Source organism: Talaromyces marneffei, chromosome 1, assembly GCF_009556855.1.
Source record: "Talaromyces marneffei chromosome 1, complete sequence".
Classification (NCBI taxonomy): Eukaryota; Fungi; Ascomycota; class Eurotiomycetes; order Eurotiales; family Trichocomaceae; genus Talaromyces; species Talaromyces marneffei.
The window spans coordinates 2,016,070-2,036,072 of NC_072348.1; the positions used below are offsets into that span (position 1 = coordinate 2,016,070).

General features: G+C 47.0%; 8 protein-coding genes across 8 annotated transcripts; 3 read left to right on the forward strand and 5 right to left on the reverse strand.

Annotated features, from left to right (window-relative positions):
- Positions 1-455: 455 nt before the first annotated feature.
- On the forward strand, positions 456-6,595 carry EYB26_000751 (uncharacterized protein; the record flags this gene model as incomplete). Its single annotated transcript, XM_054260067.1, has 2 exons — positions 456-5,333; positions 5,387-6,595. 2 exons carry the CDS (start codon positions 456-458, stop codon positions 6,593-6,595), a joined length of 6,087 nt encoding a protein of 2,028 aa, XP_054116042.1.
- A 567-nt stretch (positions 6,596-7,162) lies between these two features.
- Positions 7,163-9,698, reverse strand: EYB26_000752 (uncharacterized protein; the record flags this gene model as incomplete). The annotated part of the gene is made up of 7 exons (XM_054260068.1): positions 7,163-7,524; positions 7,577-7,637; positions 7,693-8,226; positions 8,278-8,405; positions 8,452-8,950; positions 9,002-9,268; positions 9,318-9,698. The coding sequence occupies 7 exons, from the start codon at positions 9,696-9,698 to the stop codon at positions 7,163-7,165; spliced, it is 2,232 nt and encodes a 743-aa protein (XP_054116043.1).
- Positions 9,699-10,296: 598 nt separating this feature from the next.
- Positions 10,297-12,025, forward strand: EYB26_000753 (uncharacterized protein; the record flags this gene model as incomplete). The annotated part of the gene is made up of 6 exons (XM_054260069.1): positions 10,297-10,360; positions 10,411-10,482; positions 10,609-11,270; positions 11,327-11,455; positions 11,518-11,624; positions 11,686-12,025. The coding sequence occupies 6 exons, from the start codon at positions 10,297-10,299 to the stop codon at positions 12,023-12,025; spliced, it is 1,374 nt and encodes a 457-aa protein (XP_054116044.1).
- A 52-nt stretch (positions 12,026-12,077) lies between these two features.
- Positions 12,078-12,830, reverse strand: EYB26_000754 (uncharacterized protein; the record flags this gene model as incomplete). The annotated part of the gene is made up of 1 exon (XM_054260070.1): positions 12,078-12,830. One exon carries the CDS (start codon positions 12,828-12,830, stop codon positions 12,078-12,080), a length of 753 nt encoding a protein of 250 aa, XP_054116045.1.
- A 657-nt stretch (positions 12,831-13,487) lies between these two features.
- EYB26_000755 (uncharacterized protein) lies at positions 13,488-14,727 on the reverse strand (the record flags this gene model as incomplete). The annotated part of the gene is made up of 5 exons (XM_054260071.1): positions 13,488-14,036; positions 14,093-14,122; positions 14,182-14,350; positions 14,420-14,555; positions 14,709-14,727. The coding sequence occupies 5 exons, from the start codon at positions 14,725-14,727 to the stop codon at positions 13,488-13,490; spliced, it is 903 nt and encodes a 300-aa protein (XP_054116046.1).
- A 1,008-nt stretch (positions 14,728-15,735) lies between these two features.
- EYB26_000756 (uncharacterized protein) lies at positions 15,736-16,359 on the forward strand (the record flags this gene model as incomplete). The annotated part of the gene is made up of 1 exon (XM_054260072.1): positions 15,736-16,359. One exon carries the CDS (start codon positions 15,736-15,738, stop codon positions 16,357-16,359), a length of 624 nt encoding a protein of 207 aa, XP_054116047.1.
- A 152-nt stretch (positions 16,360-16,511) lies between these two features.
- EYB26_000757 (uncharacterized protein) lies at positions 16,512-18,430 on the reverse strand (the record flags this gene model as incomplete). The annotated part of the gene is made up of 6 exons (XM_054260073.1): positions 16,512-16,601; positions 16,659-17,296; positions 17,357-17,947; positions 17,998-18,206; positions 18,266-18,332; positions 18,406-18,430. 6 exons carry the CDS (start codon positions 18,428-18,430, stop codon positions 16,512-16,514), a joined length of 1,620 nt encoding a protein of 539 aa, XP_054116048.1.
- A 605-nt stretch (positions 18,431-19,035) lies between these two features.
- Positions 19,036-19,872, reverse strand: EYB26_000758 (uncharacterized protein; the record flags this gene model as incomplete). Its single annotated transcript, XM_054260074.1, has 1 exon — positions 19,036-19,872. One exon carries the CDS (start codon positions 19,870-19,872, stop codon positions 19,036-19,038), a length of 837 nt encoding a protein of 278 aa, XP_054116049.1.
- Between the last annotated feature and the right edge of the window lie 131 nt (positions 19,873-20,003).

The following is a 20,003-nucleotide window of genomic DNA, read 5'->3' on the forward strand; positions in this document are numbered from 1 at the left end:
GCAGCCAGCAAACAGCGCTTCCTATTGGCCCTCCCGCCAGAGAGGGTTCCGTGGCAGACTTGCGCTCTTTTAGGCTTTTTAGCGCCAGAGCTTCCGTCGTAGCTTCCCCGAGCGCGCCTGGCGTCTAGACGTGTTCCTGCCTGCGGATCATTTGTGAACATCTACCCCGTCCATTTCCCTTCAATCCAGCCACAACAAACCCAACAACAGACAACAGACAACATACGCCTCAGGCGATTTGAGAACTGCTGTTATATTGTTGATCGTTGTCGATACTCTGCCCGTTCTTTGCTGGATCCAGCTTCCAGTCAAATCGACAAATCGTGATGTTCTGAATGCGCCATCTTCAACGTTTAATTGTAGCAGCAGAGCTGCTGACTGCATCGCCACATTTCTGACAACTTCGCATACCTCCAGTCAATATTTCCTAGCGGGATGCTTCAAGCTTTTCGACCATGGCGAGCTTTACTGCCCTAAATATCGAACCCGCGGAGGACATTCAAGAAGAGGTCGACGATACTAAAGAGATCCAAATCGAAGAGGCTCTCAAGCTGTACCAGAATGCCCTCAAACTACATTCTCAAGGACCGGCCTTTTACCCACAGGCCAAAGATGCGTACGCCGCTCTCTTACAATCCGATGTCTTCAAATACCCGGAATCGATTTCGGACTACCAACGAAATGCCCTCACAGACGGAGACAACGACGACGTTGCTGCTGATGCGCTCGGGGAAATCGATGTTAATGACGCGGCGGCGAGTGCTCTACCTCAAACGATATACCTTTCGTACAAAAACAATGGACAGTTCCTCTTGGACGTCTTGAAGGAGACCCTTCGGAAGCAGCCTTCATCTGAGGATGAACAGCGTTCGGCTATCACCAAGGAGTCGCGGTCGGCTATGGGTATGTTTGCAGATGCTCTGGAACGAGATGATACAGATTTGGATCTTTGGCGGAAAAGCGCCCGCGTAGGAGGGGCGTTGAATAGCTACCGTCTGGCTCGGTATTGTTTGGAGAGTGTTCTAGTTGGTGACGATAACGAGGTTGAAGTACGAACCGAGCAGCTAGGTCTGGATGAGGCATTTGCAGCTGAGGATCTCCGCAAAACAATTCATGCGTTGAAGGACGAGCTTTCCGCTATTCAGGCGCCGCCACTGAAGAAACCACGGCCATCATTGTTTCGATTTTTTGGGAAACACTCTCAAGATCCGTATCAGTATCTCCCTGGATTGTCGCAAAATATATCAGATATAGCTTCTTCTGCTCAGAAACAACCGTTGAACCGTCATTTCGTAAAACCTCCTGAGAGAACATGGGACGCTGTTGGCAAAGCTATTATGCAGCTACTGACGGAGTTACGACAAACCCCAGGCGTTCCCGAGCCTGGTGCCGCTGTGGGCATCGAAATACCCTCTGAAGAAGCCTCTCCACAAAGTCCAGGCGACACGACGCTGCCAGTGCCTGCGAACGACGTTGTTACTGAGAAACCAACGGCAATGCTTGAAGCTCCAAATACAATCGAACCAGTGGATGACCAATCCTCAATCGACCAACGTGCGGAATCACAGCTAAGAGAATCTCTCGAAGGTTTCTCCGGACAGCCTGCCAATACCCAAGGTACAACAACGGAGGACAAGGCAGTGGATAATGCCGATAGCATATCAGCCAATGCCAATCCCAGAAAACGGTCCTCAACATCCATTGCCAATGATGAGATGGGGGACAACGTAAGGACCAAAAGTCGTCGTATTCGCGCCAGGGAGTCGAATGTAGATAACTTGCAACAGACAGAGGATATCAATTTCGATAACAGATATTACGATGATCGTCTGGAAGAATTTGCTCATGCCGATGAATGGATGTTCGGAACTGTGGGCGATTTGCTGTCAAAGGCAGGAATTGAAGTTCTCGGGACGGTCGACGATCTCAAACAACAAATGGCTCTTTCAAACAGCCCCAATTCTCAGCAATCCAAAGAGGTTGATTCGATACTGGTTCAAGATCTCCAAACTGCCCTCAGAACCTGGAATGAAGAACGAGCTCGTTCCGCTATGCAGGGAGATAGTTCCACGGCGTTACAGGACAGTCGTGGCAGACAACGCTCCGGGCTAGCAATATTTCTTGATCATTCACGGAAATCCACACAGAAAGCTAGCAAAAAGAAAGCCCTGTTTGAAAGCAGTGGCTTGGCCGAGTTTACATCGTACATTAATGACCGTTGGCTTCATGTTCATGAAGTTAGCTTTGAATGGCTGAGCAGCCTTCTACAGCCCGGGAGGGCCCAGTTCTCCGATACAGTGTCTGGCGGACTCTCACATGAATCGCCTTATGTTTCTTTACCGTGGCCCGAAGGTTTGAAGGAGACAGTTGTACAGCTTCTTATTCAGGAAGACGATTACATTTACGAAAGGCTGGTTGACGTCATTTGTGAAAGCGAGCAGCAAGCTTTGCAACAAGCAACATCGAACATGTGCTTGACACCCATCAATGATCTTTACGCCAAGGTGGATATGATACAGGCAATTCACGAGCTTCACCTAGACATCTATGCTCATATGAACAACCCAAATAGCGAGATCGATCAAGGAACCCGTACTTTGCAACGTGATCGCTTAACCAGATGGGGCGCGTTGGCACAAACCGCGGTCAACAATCTCTTGGATGCTGAGCCACCGAGCGAGCAACTTGATAGGATTTCTCTTCGCCACCTTTGGTCAATGACCTTTTATTCAAATATGGGTGAAGATGTTAGCCGTGATTATATCATGCTCTGTCTTCAAGATCTCAAAGACGCTCTAGTATCATTTGGTAACCCAGAGATAACACTCACCAACAATGCGTTTATGCCTGAAATTTCTGCTGCGGCCTTGGATCAGGAGATTACGCGGCTCAACTCAATGGGATTTTTCATGAGAATTTTTGGGTCAGAAGGGGAAGATCCGGTTTCTTTAATAGAAAGTATTGAGCCAGTTCTGGACCCTGCTTCCGTCAAATATGTCGAAGAAAATGGCACAAGCGACGGTACCACCTCACCTGTTCCCGTTCACTTTCGAGAGTTAACCTCATTCCTTGATAAGGGGGATGCAACGCTTCGCCTTTTCCTATGGCGTAGATTACAAGATGCTTATCGGGCTATTGACTATGTTCCCAAAGTCGTGTCGTGCCAACTTCGGAGTATTGAGGCAATTGTCAAGGAACTTCGGGGACAAGTCTATCTTGAGACGCAAGATGATCGGCCTTCAATATTGCTTAGGTGGTTGAAGTCGACCAATAACATCTTGACCAAGCTCATACCACAGCTAATTGATGATCCTGTGAAATCATTCGAATGCATTGACGTTGACCACTTGCGCTCTTCGATGACCGCTGTCGCTCATCTATCAAGACTTCTTCATAGCTTCGCACTGTATGAAGATGCAGTCAAAGTAGGGCAACGACCGGCGTTGGAACATCGAGGCGCTCTCGGAAAATCTCTCGAAAATTTCAAGGAAAAACTTCGAGATATGCAGGTCAGGTGTTGGGTCTTACAGTATACACTTTTGAAAGAGTTCATGATACAGGAAAAGGAAAAATTTTCTACGCCATCAGATTATCAGATTCAGTATCTCAGAGCTGTCCACAATGCCCTTGGGATCCGATTAACTTGCAAATATGCCGACAAGGTCTTGCTCCGTCTGATGAAATCGGAGCTTTTAAGTCTCGAGACCCAGGAAGATTGCGAGTTTGATATTGCGCAAGTTCTTCTTGATCTTCACGGTTTCAAATTTTCCAATCAGTTGGGGACTTCTGATCATGGGTGCCCGACCGAAAAGCCAAACGCACAATCTGCAGCGATGATGATAGACTTTGTTCTCATGCAGGTCAATCGACTGAATATGAAGGACCTGTCTAAGTCTGATTTGAAAACCACCATCGAAAAGGTGCAACAGGCTATTGGGCCTGTCAAGCACTCATCGTTATCCTTCAACAAGCGAATCTTATCGGCTTATCTCAAGTCGCCTATCAATCCAACGGAACTATTCGAACTTGTGCGAGGCGTTGGTGGTCTTGCATTAAGATCTTTACCTATGACATACGCTGAGAATGCAAAGAAAGGGTGGTACTTCTTGCTTGGTCATGCGTCCTTGACGAAGTTTCGTTCTCAAAAACGGTTGAATGCAGTACCTACCAATGACCTCGATGATGCCATTGGATACTTTCGGCAAGATCTGGAATATGCCACAGGACGATGGGAGACCTGGTATAGACTCGCTCAAACCTACGATACTAAACTCGAAGAAGACATCATATGGTCCTCTGACAAGATCAACAATAATCAATCCGAGTTAGCAAGCATCCAGCGCAACGCAATCCACTGCTATGCCATGGCAGTTGCAGGTGCATTAAGAGCCGCTGAAGATGATTCAAAGACACGGCAGACAATTTCGGAGCTGTTCACCGACTTTGGAATGCGGTTATATGCATCCTCACGTGAACCGCTAAATATGGCCGCTTTCAGTCTCGGAGATATTGAACGCCATTTCAGCCGATTTGAAAGCCAGGAGCTATATACAGGCAAACCGTTTAAGGAGCTTGGAACCTACTCTGTTTGGAGTCTTGCTGGTCACATGTTCAAGCGTGCTATGGTTGACAAGCCAGATTACTGGATCAACCACTATATGCTGAGTAAATGCCGGTGGAAGATGTTTAACAGCGACGAAGCAACGCGTGGGAACGCTAGGATGATGACTATCGACGAGGTCCTAGATCCTCTTCTTGATGCGATTGAAGCATTACCGCAGCGAAAAGAAAGAGGATCGTTGCCGGATCGAATACTTGAGCCGCATTTTAGGTTAGCTTCTGTACTTCACAAACTGGTTACGCGGAAGCTACTAGAGCCCAGTAAAGCTGGGGAGATCCTAGCTGAGACTCCCTGGTCTAAAAATCTTTCGCTTCCGCAGAATATGGAAGAGTGGACACCATATATACTGGACGTCTTGAAGCAACTCAAGCATGCTGATAAATCTAACTGGCATCATCGCATATTATCACGCATGGCAAAGGTTCACTACCATGGTCAGGAAGATGCTGATGCAGCAGCAGCAGCAAAGAACGAATTGATGCCACAGATTTTTACTAAGACTATGGTTTTACAAGTCTGGCGCCCAGAGTACGAAAGACCAGGTCGTCATTATGTCTATACCACTCAATACGTCTCTTACTTTACCAAATTGCTGGAACAAATCAGTGACCATGTCAGCCTCGAACAACTGCTGCGTAGAGTAAGAAAAAAGCAAGGGGACTATATCAACCATACGAAGCTTTGGGAGGATATGTGCATTGTATATGCAAAGGTGAGTTGCATGCTCAATGATTGTACGATTGATTATACTAATCGAACTTTAAGCTTATTCGACGTGCGGGGAATATTTCCGAGCACTACGAAGAAGGCGTCTTCAAACAGCTAGGCTGGGATGAATTTGTTACAAACACCGCTCGCCTGGACTCGTTTAAAGATCTTGCGACAACCTGTGGACCAACAATGGACTTGCTTCGCGAGGCAGTGGAATTCAAGAAGCTGAACAACAATCTCATGAAAGTCACTATGTTTGAAGACCTCACCGCCGATATATATGCCCGCTTGTATGAGGAGAATAAGCATCGGTTTATTGAACAGGCAAATGAAGAGAACAGGGGAAGGATGAAAGTTGACCACCTTTTGATGAACACCGATGGTGCTGCTGATGTACCTACGCCCCCTACATCGGCTCCTGCATCTGAGGCACCAGTCCCACGCGGTCGAACAAAGGGTATCTCCCGCAGGGACATTCAAAAACGAGCCGAAGCCATTGTCAGTCGTCATGCTCGCCCTGCAATAACTAAAACGGCTGCTACCCCAGCCGAAGAAGAGAAGTTCCCTACTGCACCAATTGTTCGGGTTCCCACTGTAAGTAGCATTCGGGGATTTGTGACAGGAATTGCCTCTGCAGCACAGGATAGTGTGTCAGCTAGTCTCCATGAAAGCGCCGACGATGAAAGCGAACTCAGCGAGATCGATGACGAGAAACTCGCCAAGCTAAAAGTAGAGCAAAGTCTTTTGTTCCCGAATCTGAAAACAATGAGGTCTCCCGAACCAGTTTCTGAGCTGTCCACAGTTAGTCTTGATGGAGACGGGAATGACGAAGCCATGACGGTTGACGATGAAGCCAATGACCATGATGGCGAAGATGACATGGAAGGCGAAACCGGCATTACCGAAGAGGGAGAGGAAGGAGACACGGAATTGCAAGCAGCCGCGGACGATGACGAAGATATGGATAACGTTGACGAAGATGAAGATGCTGATATAGATATCGACAAAGTGGATACTGCTGAAGAAGCCGGGGATGAAACAATGATGACTGTCGATGAGGGTGAGGAGACCGAAGAAGACGAAAGTATGCTTCATACCCACGACAAAATGGATGGAGATATAGACGGGGAAGAGAAAGAAAAACGAGGAGATGATGGATCTGCAGCAGTTGATGGCGTAGAAACTCCTGTTGATGTCGAACTTTCAAAGACAGATCAACAGAACCCAGAGGAAACTGCTGCAGATGGCGACGAGGCGTCATGATATGAGCACACCTTCTTCCAAACATATGATTCATGTTGCTTTGAATCCTTGTACAAATACAGCCGAGTTCGTGATTTAGGTGCTGTTTGGTCAATTGTTTTATGTTTGATCGGTTATAATGTGAACTTTGTGTGTACTATGGAAGGGGGTTTTTTTTATTCTAGGGTTGTACGGTAGGGTATTTGTGGACAGGCATATGGAACTCATGTGGATGGCGTTATCTTTGCAAGCATTTCTGACCTCGGGGTTCGTCTTTGTGGGAGGTTCACCTAGGCCTAAATTTGAATTCAAAAGCTATTTGAAGCAAATTGATGAAGGATATTCGAGCGAGTACATTCTGAACATCAATGAATCACAAAACACCAAGACGTAAAAAACATGCAATATATCCAGAAACCTATATCCGTCCCGTCCTACCCATGCAAACCAGACCTTCCTGTCCGACCAGCCCAACCATAATTACCATTCCAGACCATTCCAACCCTATATCCAAACGCGGCATAAAAAAAAATACAATAGAAGTAATATAAAGAACACAAAGCATAAAACGCGTTCATCAGGTATTATTTATAGATCGTCCTCTGGGCCCAGATCCTTCTTCCGCGACGCCATTCTTCTCGGGTTTCGAGCACCATGCACTAAAACAGCCTTGGGCTTAATCGGTGACTTATACGTTTCAGCAACTTTGAAGGCAGTGACACGCTGAAACATGTTTTCGAAGTCACTGCTGTCGCTGCTTAGGAGGAGGTTATGGTGATTTTCTGCTTCACTGTTGCGTACGGTAGTACGGCGAGGCTTGGGTTTGCGAGTTGGAGACGATCGAGCGTTGAGTTGACGCTCTAGAGCGGCTAATCTGCTTCTCAGGAATTCGTTCTCGCGTTCAAGCTCGTCGACTCGTTCATCAGCCGTTGGTTCTGGGTCTTCGTAGACTGTTGTCTGAATGAGCTTGTATCCTGAGACTATGGGGAGGGTGCAACTTACTCTTGATGCCACGAGAGGCAAGTTCTAGTTTATTATCGAGGTGCTCTTCATGGTGGCCAGCCTATAAAAGTCATTGGTAAGTGAGAAATAATTGTCAAGTAAGTATTTAAACTAACCTGTCGATCCATGGCTTCCTGCCAACGTTTGCGTTCCTCTTCCATTTTGTCATCCATCTCGGCCCAGCACTCCTCTCGAACTTCTTGCTCAATCATGAGACACTTTTCCTCGGCAGCTTTGAGTTTGAACTCCGCCACTTGACGAGCAATCTCCTCCTCTGCGAGCCTCACAATCAAGGCCTCGTAGTCATCTGTGATTCTAACAATTTCCCGAGCAGCCTCTTGGAGGTCTTCAGTAGACGCTGTATAGGGTGTGATTCGGCCGGTCGATGTTGGTGGACGGCTTTGGGTTGTTGATGTTGAGCTTGATAGAATTGTACTTGAGACGGATGGGATGCGAGGAACAGTGATCTCACGAGCCAAGGCAGAATAGCGAAGAATCTGTGAGGTAGCGTTGAAGTCACCCAATGGGTCAGCGGTAACAATCATGATTGCCTTTTGCGGATAACGGCTATGTGATGCCGAGTGAGAAGAAGGGAATGAGTTGGAAAACAGTAGCTCGGTAAGCTTGCATTGTCTGTATGGCACCACGGTCTTATTTGTCAGCGGAGGCGCTAGAAAGAAGAATGGCGGTGGGGAGAATACCTTATTTCCCTCGGATATCTCACTCTGCATCTGCAAACATTGGCCGAGATACATCAAACTCTCGTTAATCTTCCCAGCCTCAGCCAATGTGGCACCAGCTGTCCTAGCATTTCGAGCACGTTCAGATCCTACTTCAGTTAGTCAAGAGCCTCGCCAAGAGGAAAAGATACATACCAGCTAAGTCTACAACAGTCAGAGAATTCCCGGTCCATGAAATCTCTCCAAATCGACGCCCACGAATTTTCTTCTTCACTTCAAGGCAGAAGAAACCATGGCTTCGAGAGCTGACGTTATTGCTTCCGGTTCCAGCAATGCGTCGCTCAGTGAGGCCAGTCTCCAAAACCATCATAGCTTCTTCGTAGGTGCTACACACGACTTTGCGTAAACCCGCAACGATTTTGCGGTCTGGTGAGCCTTCTGTAGATTTGAAAAGCAGAGCTCTTCGTTTCTCTTTCTGGCTGTTCGCTCCTCGGCTTGCAGTCCCGGAGACCTGTGATGGAGAGAGTAGATCAAAGATGCGGTCGTTGTAGACTTCATACATAGAGACAACAACCACGTGCTCTGCTTGTGAATCAATCTCTGTAACTAGATGGTTGGTATTGGGCAGTGATGGTAGAGCATTGAGACGCTGGTTCAATTGGCGTCGGGGTATCATGGGTGTGTGAGTCGAATCCTGAGCCAATTCATTAGACACCTGACTTTCAGATATGAATAGTGGGCTTACCATCAATGGAGTTTGGCCTCTGGACATTGGAGTGTGAGCTCTGGAAGCTCGACCTCGTTCAGTTGGGTCTCCATAAATGCTGTCAATAAAGTTACGAGCAGAAAACAACTGGGCTTCAGATGCATCTGCCGCACTTAGAGATGCGAGAAGTGTTGGATCTTCAAAGTTGTCCGCGGAACGTATGGTATTGGCAAGAGATCGAAAGAGAATGTCAAGAGACATCTGTGTTATACCGCGCTGAGTTTTTGTGCCCAGTATGGTGTGACTCTGTTTGCTGTTAGCAGTCTTCTATTGTCTCTTAAAATGCATCTCTTACCTTTCCACTGCCCGTCACACCGAGCGTGGCAACCAGCCCATCCCGACCTTCTTTCAAAACACCTTTGACTAAATTGGGCATGCCAGTATTCTCAAATACCTCCAACTGCTTGGAACTCTCTTCAAACACCCTAGTAAAAGCGAACTTTTCGACTGCACGTTTTCGTGAATCATTTGGCGGCTGTAATGTGATATGCGTGGGGTGACGGTTCTGTGGCTCGGAGACGTCGTTGACCTTTGTGGTTTCAACTGGTTCAACGTTCAGATATCGTTCGCCACGGTGTGCATTAGCTGCTTCTTCTTTTGTGATGGGGGGTCGCAGTCTGAGGAAGACCTGGAATAATGACGTCTGGTTCGACGGCTGTTTCGTCGAGGGGTTCATTGCGATATGTGTGTCTGTGGGATCAAGCCCGGTTCAGTTTGAGCATGGAATGTCAATCTGATCGCATTTGACTGATTTCCTCAGGGTTGCAATCGTGTAGAATGCAGAAATGTAGGACTTCTTGTATGATCGAGTCGGTGTAGTCGACCTCGACTTTGATGTTTTTTCTGTTCCCAAACGAGCGATAGCCGTTGGAGTTGTCCCGGCAACGGCGACCAGCACATCGTTGAGATGTTGACAGGCAGTGACAGCTAAGAGGGCGTTCCTTACAGCCAATCATCAGCGCGCATTTCTCTTCAGCTTGGATATATCATCTTTTCTTTTTTGACTTCATTTTACCTTGCTTTAATTCAGAGTGTTGAGATGGCTGTGAATTACGTTTACCCCGATTACGCCCGTTTTCCAGTGCGATCACATGGTTGCGGATACCGTATCGCGTCGGCCAACTTGGCCGATGGGAAGGAAAGACTGTGAAGTGACGACGTCCCCAGTGAATGCCTTTGGCAAGAATCAATCCTTGCGATATTCCAGGAGAACAATGTCGCTGAGTCGGCATTCGTCTTAGAGTAATCAAAAATTTTCCCACCGTTAACACACGATGGAGTCAAACAACGCAATTCCGGTCCACCTATGCTCTCTATGCGGCAAGCCATTTACCCAAGGTGGGTCGATATCGCCTAGGAGAATGTAAAAAAGCGTCTAACTTGGACAGAGAGACAACATCGACGACATGAGGCTTATTGTCGTAGAAACCAAAGCCGAATACGGACGCGGCCTCGGTCGTGTAGGGCTTGCAACCAGGCCAAGATCAAGTGCAATTTTCGGGCACCATGCAATCAGTGCACTCGGAAGGAGATAGATTGTGTGTATGAGCAACCTCGAAAAGAGTTTAATGACACTTCTGTGATAGTTAGTAGCCACAGGAGCAGAAGCAACACCAATGCCTTGGAGTTGGTATCCACCTCGAATGTCCTCGGAGATGTACTTGATGGGGATTTAGGCGGATTGGATCATTCGAGGCATATGCTCAGTGACAATACCAATGGCCTTTCTGCAGTCTCAGCAACAGACTCCGAGCTAGATAGCTTCAAGCAACATAAAGAGCTAAGCGCCATTGGCGATACACCAATGCCAACAACCTTATCATCGGAAATAGATGATTTCATCTCATTTTTACAAACTAATAGCTTTGATTTCGCTGCAGGCATCAGCGTTGAAAAAGGCCTGAGTTATGTTCCAGTTCAACCACCAATACCATCATCAATTCCTGGATCTGAAATCGCAACCACAACGGTCCATTTCAGTCGAAAGAGGATCGTGACGCCAGCACAACAGCTATTCACGAGCATGCTGATCGATATGATCCGTGCATACCCTCTGATGATGACTCGACGTGAAACCTTCCCGCCTTTTGTGCATCCTCACTGCTATCTGTATGAAGGATGCAATACGTTCCCGCAAGTGTTGGCGAATTGTATGGGTATTGCACAGTTGTTCGTCTCTCGCACGAATGATACCAGGCCATTTCTCTGGGCAACTATACTGGCTGAAGTCAGAGATATAATGAGCAGGGTACTTATACTTGTCTAATCTTTGAGTGCATCTTGCTAATATTGGGGGCGAGCCAGCTCGGTTCAATGAATAAATTCGAACTATTCAGTGCATTGCAAGGCTCTCTATTGTATTTGATCATGCGCGCAATGGACACGGGGCCACAGCATTCGGCACAAGACTTTGAGTTGGTACGGGCACATGAGGTTCGTATTAAACTATTAACCCTCACATTTTAATCAATTATTGTAAATTAATCAAAACATAGATGATATGCGATTATACTTTGCAGCAGATCGGCCATCACGCTGATCCTGAAGTCAATGACCCTCATCGACAGTGGAAGGACTGGATATTCGATGAATCAATTAAACGGTATTCACTACTTTATCAATTTTCAAATAACACAAATCCACTGATACAGAATGAAATACAGAGTAGCTTGGGTCTGGTTCGCTCTGAGCGTAGTATATCAAATCCGCAGCGGTGTGCCGGGAGTGCCCTGCAGAGTTGCCGATTCAACCGAAGGCATGCCTTTACCTTGCACCAAGACTGAATGGGAGGCCCAGACCGAAGAAGACTGGAGAAGAGAATATTACAAGGCCAGAAGCTCTCAAAGTACTGCTTCCATACAGACCTTTGGCGATTTGGCGAATGCATCTAGAGGATCGCCTGCAGAAAGACATGCAAAAGCAACACAGTTGGAAGCATGGAATGCCGGCATTGATAATCTGGGTGTTCTATTAAATCTTGCTGTGTACATGACTCAGAGTTGACATCGACGTGCCTGATATCAACGATTGGAAAAGAAAAAACAAGAACAGCTATCTACCAAGATATGACACCATTACTGTCCGAAAATGTCCCCGTCGTCTCATCGTCGTCGGCAACAGTCGCCAATTCCAAAATCCGTTGAGCGCCATCCTCCGGCTTACCGCCATAAGAAATGTAATTGGTGAGATGCGTTTGGATGAGACCAGGACAGACGGCATTGACGCGCGCCTTCATCTCCGCGCCTAATATACGAGCATAATTCGAGACCAGCATGTTCACTGCGACTTTGCTAGTGTCGTACATCTTATAGTCGATATTGTAATACAAGGTATTGGGATTCAAGCTCTCGACCAAGGAAGCCATCCGAGTCGATACAAAGATCACACGCGGGCGTTGACTCGATTTGCGCAGCAAGGGAATCATGGCCTCCGTCAGACAGGCTGTGCCAGTGACATTTGTGGACAGAGTGAGGTCCCATAGTTGACGCAGTGACATTCCTGAGGTGATGTCACTGCGAGCGCCGCCATCTAGCAGGATCCCGGCGTTGTTAATGAGGACATCTAATTTGCCGTATTTCTGGTCGATATATTTAGCTGCGTTGGCAATTGAGTCGTCGGATAGGATGTCTAGTTGCACACTGCCAACGGATAGACCTTCCGATTGAAGCTCCTTCGCTGCTTTGAGGCCATTGTCGGAGTTGCGAGATCCGATGATGACTTGATAGCCGTGTTCGCGTGCGAGGCGAGTTGCTGTTGCGAGGCCGATGCCTTGGTTCGCGCCGCTGATAAGTGCAATTGTTTTGGACATTTTGTTGCAAGTTGTATGATAATCTGGATCAAGTAGACAAACAAGTCTGTAACTATTTGACTTAATTGAGAAATTGTTGCATTCGAGACAGAAAGAGACTTGAGCCCCCATTATTATATAGACCAAATTTTTGAACGTAGCCTGTTTCATGACTTACCATTTTAGCCGATACCAAACTTGAGGTTATACAGCAACGTACACTAAATTCTTCAAATCTGGCCGAGTTAGTCTAGCATCGAAGTTTGTCTTAAATAACAGAAAATTTTGAGGCATTTGATTACAAATATCTTGAAGAGATTATAAACTTTGACAGAATTATTCATTTCTTCGAAAAGGTTCTGTAGCATTGAAGTAGAGCTTTTGAAATTCTTTATGCCTCCTCATTTGGTGAGCCTCGACTTCAAGACAGATTTGAATAAATTATCCATTGTTTGAGCCAGATGCTGTGAACCAGTCGACTATCCTCCTATCAACATACTCTGACATCTATACACACAGTCTCCTTCACATAGTAAAAGTAATGTATTCCTTTAAACAAGAGAAGATATCAGTAGAATTGGAAAAGATGAATAGTCGGGTGCAAGGCTTGACCTCGAAGACCCTTTGGTTTGGAGACGCAACCAAAGGGAATGCACGAGAAAGGCTATATGTACCAGCTCATTCCTCATCATCAGCGACCTTTTTCTTACGTCCGCGCTTGGGCTTTTCGCCGCTGGCAGCGGCCACCTTGCCACGAGCTTTTTTTGCTGGTAGTTGGACTTCTGTCTCTATTTCTTCTTTGACGTCCACCTCTTCCTCATCACTCTGATCATCAACAGTAGCTGCCGTTTTCTTGGACTTCTTCGCGGGCTTCCCTGACTGGGCAGTCTCTTCGTTGGTCTTGCGAGCCCTGCTGCGCTTTGCTGGCTTCTCCTCATCAGTCTCTTCTTTGACAGTGGTCTTGCCTTTTGCCTTCTTAGTTGGCTTGATAGGCAGTTCTTCTTCCCCGGGGGACTCTTCTTTGATGGCCTTGCGTGCTCTGTTGCTCCTCAAAGGTTTTTCCTCGGTAGGCTCTTCCTTGACGGTAGCCCCACCTTTGGTCTTTTTGGTCTTCTTGCTGGGCACTTCCTCTTCGTCGTCGCTCTGTGCACGAGACCGTTTCTTAGACTTGGCTTTGGCATCAGCCTTGGCCTTCTTGGGAGAACCACTGGCCTCATTTTGCGCATCCTGCAAATGCATGTTAGATTGTTGTTCACAATATGATGAGCGTGTAAGCAATTTACCTCGCCGGCTGCTCCATTAAGGAGTGAGTGCTGGATTAGATACGATTAGCGACCAATACTCAAATACACAGCTGACCCAGCTCACTTACATCGGTCTTGTCAGCTTCATCAATATCACCCTTCAAGATAGCCTCCTTAATTTTGGTCTGGTTCTCAGCAGACAGATCCTCAAATCCATCTAGCACGTCGAAGTTCGGTTCACCATTTTCTTCAATGGCTTCCAGAATGTTTGCAAGAACCCTGACAGTGACACATCCCCTATCAAATTGTATCAGAAGGAGTTATTCAAAGACACGGCGTTTGACAACAACAACAACAAGGACAGACCAGTGACGGTAAGACCAGCTCTGGAAGCGCTCATTATCAACCCAGGTTCCCAGACGAAGTTCGCCTTTCTGGATCTTGATTTTGTGGTCTTTGCAGGCTTTGACAGAGCAACCAGCCCGCTTGTTCGGGGACTCCTCTGTGAATATAATTAGTCAATCTGAAAATTCGATGATGAAATGTACGACATCGGTGGTCTCAATTTTTAACCAAAAAAAAAAAAAAAAAAATCATGCTAGCATTGGATGAGGGGTTGGGAGAGGATGTCTCAAGACATAATCTTGGTACGTACCAATACGGTAGCTCCCCATGACATGAAGGGCACGCGAGGAGCGCGAAAATAGCAGATGGAAAGTGATTTGTATGGGCAAGAATTGATAAATTATCAATAGTATTTGATGATATATGTGGTTTCAATGAAGTCAAATGATAGAAAGAGGGGCTGTACCAGACGAAGATGTTGGAAGGACAAGAGGAAGCAGAGATGAAGAAAAGTAGAAAGCAGAAGAGAGCAAACATGGCAAGTACCACCCGCCCTGAGCACCTGCCTCTTTTGCGCCCGTTTGTCCAGCTCTACAAATGGACCATTTCTTTCGTTGTTTGTTCTATTCGTGGTATGCAGTATCTCTTCTTTGATTTGCTTTTCTATGTGCACCGTTCAATGCTTAGTTAAAAATTGATCATTGATCAAGAAACTACTCAAGCTGTCTCCTTTTCATTCAGGCCAATTGCATTCTGGTATGCAGTACAATATCTGTTATGCGTATCATTTCCAATCTGACAATTGGCATCTATGTAGAAACTGCCAATAAGCATCTCTGTCAAAGACCAAGGACATCAAAACGTCGTCGGGCCGAATGTTCTCGTAGAGGTTTATGCAAAGTCGAGAGATACACAGGTGCAATGATGAAGAGAATATATTGTTGCCGTTATCGTTAGTTACCATACGCATAGTTGGTTACCTATAAGGAGACTAACATAATTAATTAGTCTCTGTAACGGAGCATTGTATTTACGCCGCCCATTTTCCCGTATTTACGTCAGTCTAGGACTTTCGACCTTTATTTTCTCAAAGCTTCAACTACTCCGCAACGCATCTGTTCTTGTCCAACACAGTCACCAGCAAGCGTCACCATACGAATAAGCATTATAAATCGGCTTCGTCAGAAATAGCGAGCAGGGAGAATTTAGAACTGCGATTGCAATACCAGGCCTACCAGGGCGAAGCGCAAAAAAGTTGTCGCCGTCGCAAACCATAGCCTGGTGATACAACCACAACCTACAGTCAATCGCCGAAACAATAATATACATTAAACAAAATGTCGGAACCCGGCAAAGATTCAATCCCTACGAGCGCAGACCCAAGGAGCAAACGGCCAACGAAGCGCCGGCAGCTCACACCAGTCTCCGAACAAGCAAACCAAATCAACGTCCTCTTCAAAGACCCCAGCAAAGAAGTCCACCTAGCACCTATATCCAAACCGCGAACACTAGACTCTCTCGGACCACCACCAGAGATCGTCGCGAATGTTCAGGGTTCATCTGCCGGTGCGGGCTCGGGCGAGTTTCACGTCTACAAGGCGAGTCGGCGGAGGGAATACGAGCGCTTACGATTGATGGAGGAGGAATCAAAACGGGAAAAAACAAATGAGGAATTTGAGAAGAAGAGGGCTGAGACACAGCGAAAAGATCAGGAGAAGACGGATAGGAATAGAAGGAAACGTGAGAAACGCAAGGCAGCGGCGGCGAAGAATAAGACTGGTGCTTCCTCCTCAACTGCGATGGATGTAGATGGGGATGCCGAGAAGAAGGCAAAGGCACCTCCGTCTCGAATTGGGCCTCATCCTCCACGGGTTCCGAATCATACTATGCAAGCGGATGAGAATAATGGGGAACAGCAGATTTATGAGGAGCAGGGGGTTATAATTCATGATGACGACTGAGTGTGGCTCATATTTTGAAATTATCTTTTTTGACTCCCTCAAAATTAAAATATGTATTTGTACAACTTTTCAATAATTTGGGTCATGCAACATAACTGATTAACTTTATTCTTCCATTCTTCGGTAGTATTTTATTCCCAGACATGGACACTTTATTCCTCTCCACCACCGCCAACGTTACCGGCCTGTTGCGCAGATTTGGCGCTGCAAATGTCGTCCACACGGAGGAGTAGGCATGCAGACTGTAAATATATTAGCCAACTTATTCTAGAGCCAAAATAAAAGAATCGAATACATACCTCAACAGCAGTCTTGATGCTTTGCAATTTGACTGCTTCCGGCTCCCATACACCGTACTCCTTCATGTCGACAATAGCACCGGTATCACCATTGATACCCCAGGTATAGTTTCCTTCAACATGCTTGGCACGCAAACGAGTGAGCACTCGGATGGGGCTGTCACCAGAGTTTTCGACTAATGTACGAGGAATAACCTCCATTGCATCTGCGACGGCCTTGTATGGCCATTGCTGGACACCTTCGACCGACTTTGCGAGCTGTTGGAGCTTGACGGAGACTGCCATCTCGGTGGCACCGCCACCGGGAGCAAGACGAGGATGGAAGATGACATTTCGAGCAACAGCCATGGCATCCTGGAGGTTTCGCTCAATCTCGTTCAAAATATCCTTTGAAGGGCCTCGTAGAAGGATTGTGCAGGCCTTGGGATCCTCACATTTCCGCAAGAATGTGAAGTATTCGTCACCAATCTTCTCAATCTCGAACAAGCCGCATCGGGTTCCGACATCCGATTCCTGAAGGTCATCGACGCGGTTGACAATCGTTGCGCCGGTAGCACGTGCAATACGATTGTTGTCAGTCTTCCTCACACGGCGGAGCGCTGTCACGTTGTTCTTGACTAAGAAATGCTGGGCGAGGTCTACGCAATGTTAGCTCTGATATAGTATTCCATGTCTTCTTTCCCCCGAAATCGACTTACCAGAGACACCTTTCTCGGTAATGACAACATCCGGCTTCAAAGCCAAAATGGCATCACACATGTGTTTCACTTGCTCTTCTTCAATTTCCAATATCCGGTTCCAGTCGTCCTCCTTGGAAACTTCAATATTTGTTTGAGATTCTCCCTTCTTGTACTCAAGCGGGCAGTCGAGAAGGATGATTCTAGGGTTCTCGATCCGCCTTCGCATCTTGGGGTGTGTAATGTCCTTGTTGACCATCACTCCATCAATCACAGTGCTGTCCTCAATTTCACCACCGGGAATTTTCTCAACACGAGCGTATCGCTTAATGTCGACTTCACGCTTTCCACCGCCAACTTCAAAGGACACAGTACGGACAGCCTTGAGGGCAAGGCTACACATGAGCTCTGACCATCTGGAGACGAATTTCGTACCGATCGACGATTGAATAAGGCTGTACATGGCTTTATCGTTATCGATATCGACCGGTATGGAAATATCTTCCACAATTTGAAGAGCGTCATTGAGGGCTCGCTTGTAAGCGGCGATGATCTGGACGGGATGAATGTTTCGTTCGAGCTGAGGGAGAGCCTGTGCGAGCATTTCACCAGCTATATACCTATTAGGACTACTTCTCTTTGACGTATATGAAGCTTCATACCTAGAATAATAACTGTTGTTGTGCCGTCTCCAACTTCCTCATCTTGTGTGCGACTAAGCTCGATCATGCTCTTCGCTGCGGGGTGGGCAACTTCGATTTCACGGAGGATCGCATGTCCGTCGTTTGTAAGCACAATACCGCCCATTGGATCTAACAACATCTTCAACATAGCCTTAGGACCGAGACATGATCGAATAATATCGGCGACACTGGGAGTGACTGGATTAGAAAGCGTATAGAAAAGACCGCAGGTTAGGAATCATCGTACGTTTTGGCAGCTGTAATATTGGACAGCTGAGCTTGCCGACCGACCTGTCGGTCGCCCTGCTGGGTGTCTTGTATGCATTGTCAGTTGATGTTTTGTTAAATCGTTTAGGGGTTCAAAAGGCGGGGGGGATAAAATCATACTCATGACAACGACTGGCGCCTGCATGTTGACGGTGAGCAGGCTCTTGAACCCGCGGACAGTATACTATGTGTGTGAAATAAATAGGTAATAAGGAAGGGGATGGAATTAGAGCTTGATGCAGGCTCCGTTGAAAAGATCAAGGGAGTAAAGGAGCTTGTCGAGTGAGGTCTCTCGATTATGGCTCAAGCTATCAAATCAAATTTCCCTTTCTTAAAGTGGGATTGCTTTGCTTCCGCCGACCAGGCCGCTAGTCTATTTATGTACTAGCGCCGTTTATCTACATTCGAGGGGAAAGGAGCAACCCTCAATACTGTCTAAACATTCTCACCGATGCTCATATGCTCATATTCAGTTCGAATTCTCTGCTTGTGTATAGAAGTCAGTTTATTATTCTCATTGGAGTATCAATCGTAATGTACACAAGCCAGTCTTTATCATACAATAGCTGGCTTCGTCGAGAAGTAGTTGACATGCCACTTCAGTTGAGAACGAGACAATCTCCTGGAGTTTTCAGTCCATTTTCTTCTGAAATACATTATTTTTAACCAGGCATCTCCGACCACCAGTGGCGGTGTGCTCCGTCAGACTCCCCAAATAGGACGTATCTACTGGCCCCCGCCGCATGTCTTCTAGTCTTCGTTCTTCATCCACTTGTTCAACCGGGAAAGGCTTCGCTTGAGACGATCACGCAGATTCGAGGCGACGGGCGTGACGGAAAGAGACCTCAGAACTGATGGTCGTCTGTGCTGCTTTCTGAGCTTCTGTTTCAATACTAGATCCGGTGGCACAGGCTGACGGTAACCATTAAGGACTCGGAATTCTCTTGCCGGAGCCGTTCGTTCATGAAGTAGTTGAGCACTTCGAGTTGGAGAACAACTATATGCTGTGGTTGGACGCGAGGCATGATTGACCACCCCTGGATGTGCGGCCCATCTGTAGCGGTCCCCAGGTCCGAGGCTCTGAAGCGTGGGATATCCTCGAGCTGCATGATTCGTCGTCTGCTGAAAAGCGTTGCGCCTATCGGCTAAAGGTGGTATTGCAAGGTACAATGGGGTAGGAGCACGGTTGTAACGGACTGGCTTCTTACGAACAGGCTCAACGGGTTTGATCCAGTAATCGGCTGGCATGACACGCAGGTTTGGATTCTCTTGCCTCAGCCTGTCGTACCGTTCTTGTTGTATCTCGCACATGATGTTTTGAAGACGCATGGGGATCGCAGCCATAGCTCTTGAGTTGAGGTTGACGAAGATCTCGTGTTCGTCTGCCATGTCATCGCTGAGTGACGAGCCAACGGACGCGCAGTCATCCATGTAGTATGCATTTTTGTCGAAGTCCAGAGCTGAGATGTATTGAGAGTGCGGTCTGGATTTGGTAGGCTGGTAACTCAGCTCTACGTGACCATTCGTCACTGTCAATGTCGGAAGCGCAGAAGAGCTGTAGCTCATATAGCGTTGTCTCGAAGGCATCTTGGGCGAGGCGTTATTTCATGCAAAACACTTGATTGACACAGCAGATTGACCCAGGTCATTAGTCTCAGGGGGACCACAGAAGACGTAGAGCAAAAGTGGGATGCAGTAGTCAGAGACGATCACAGGAG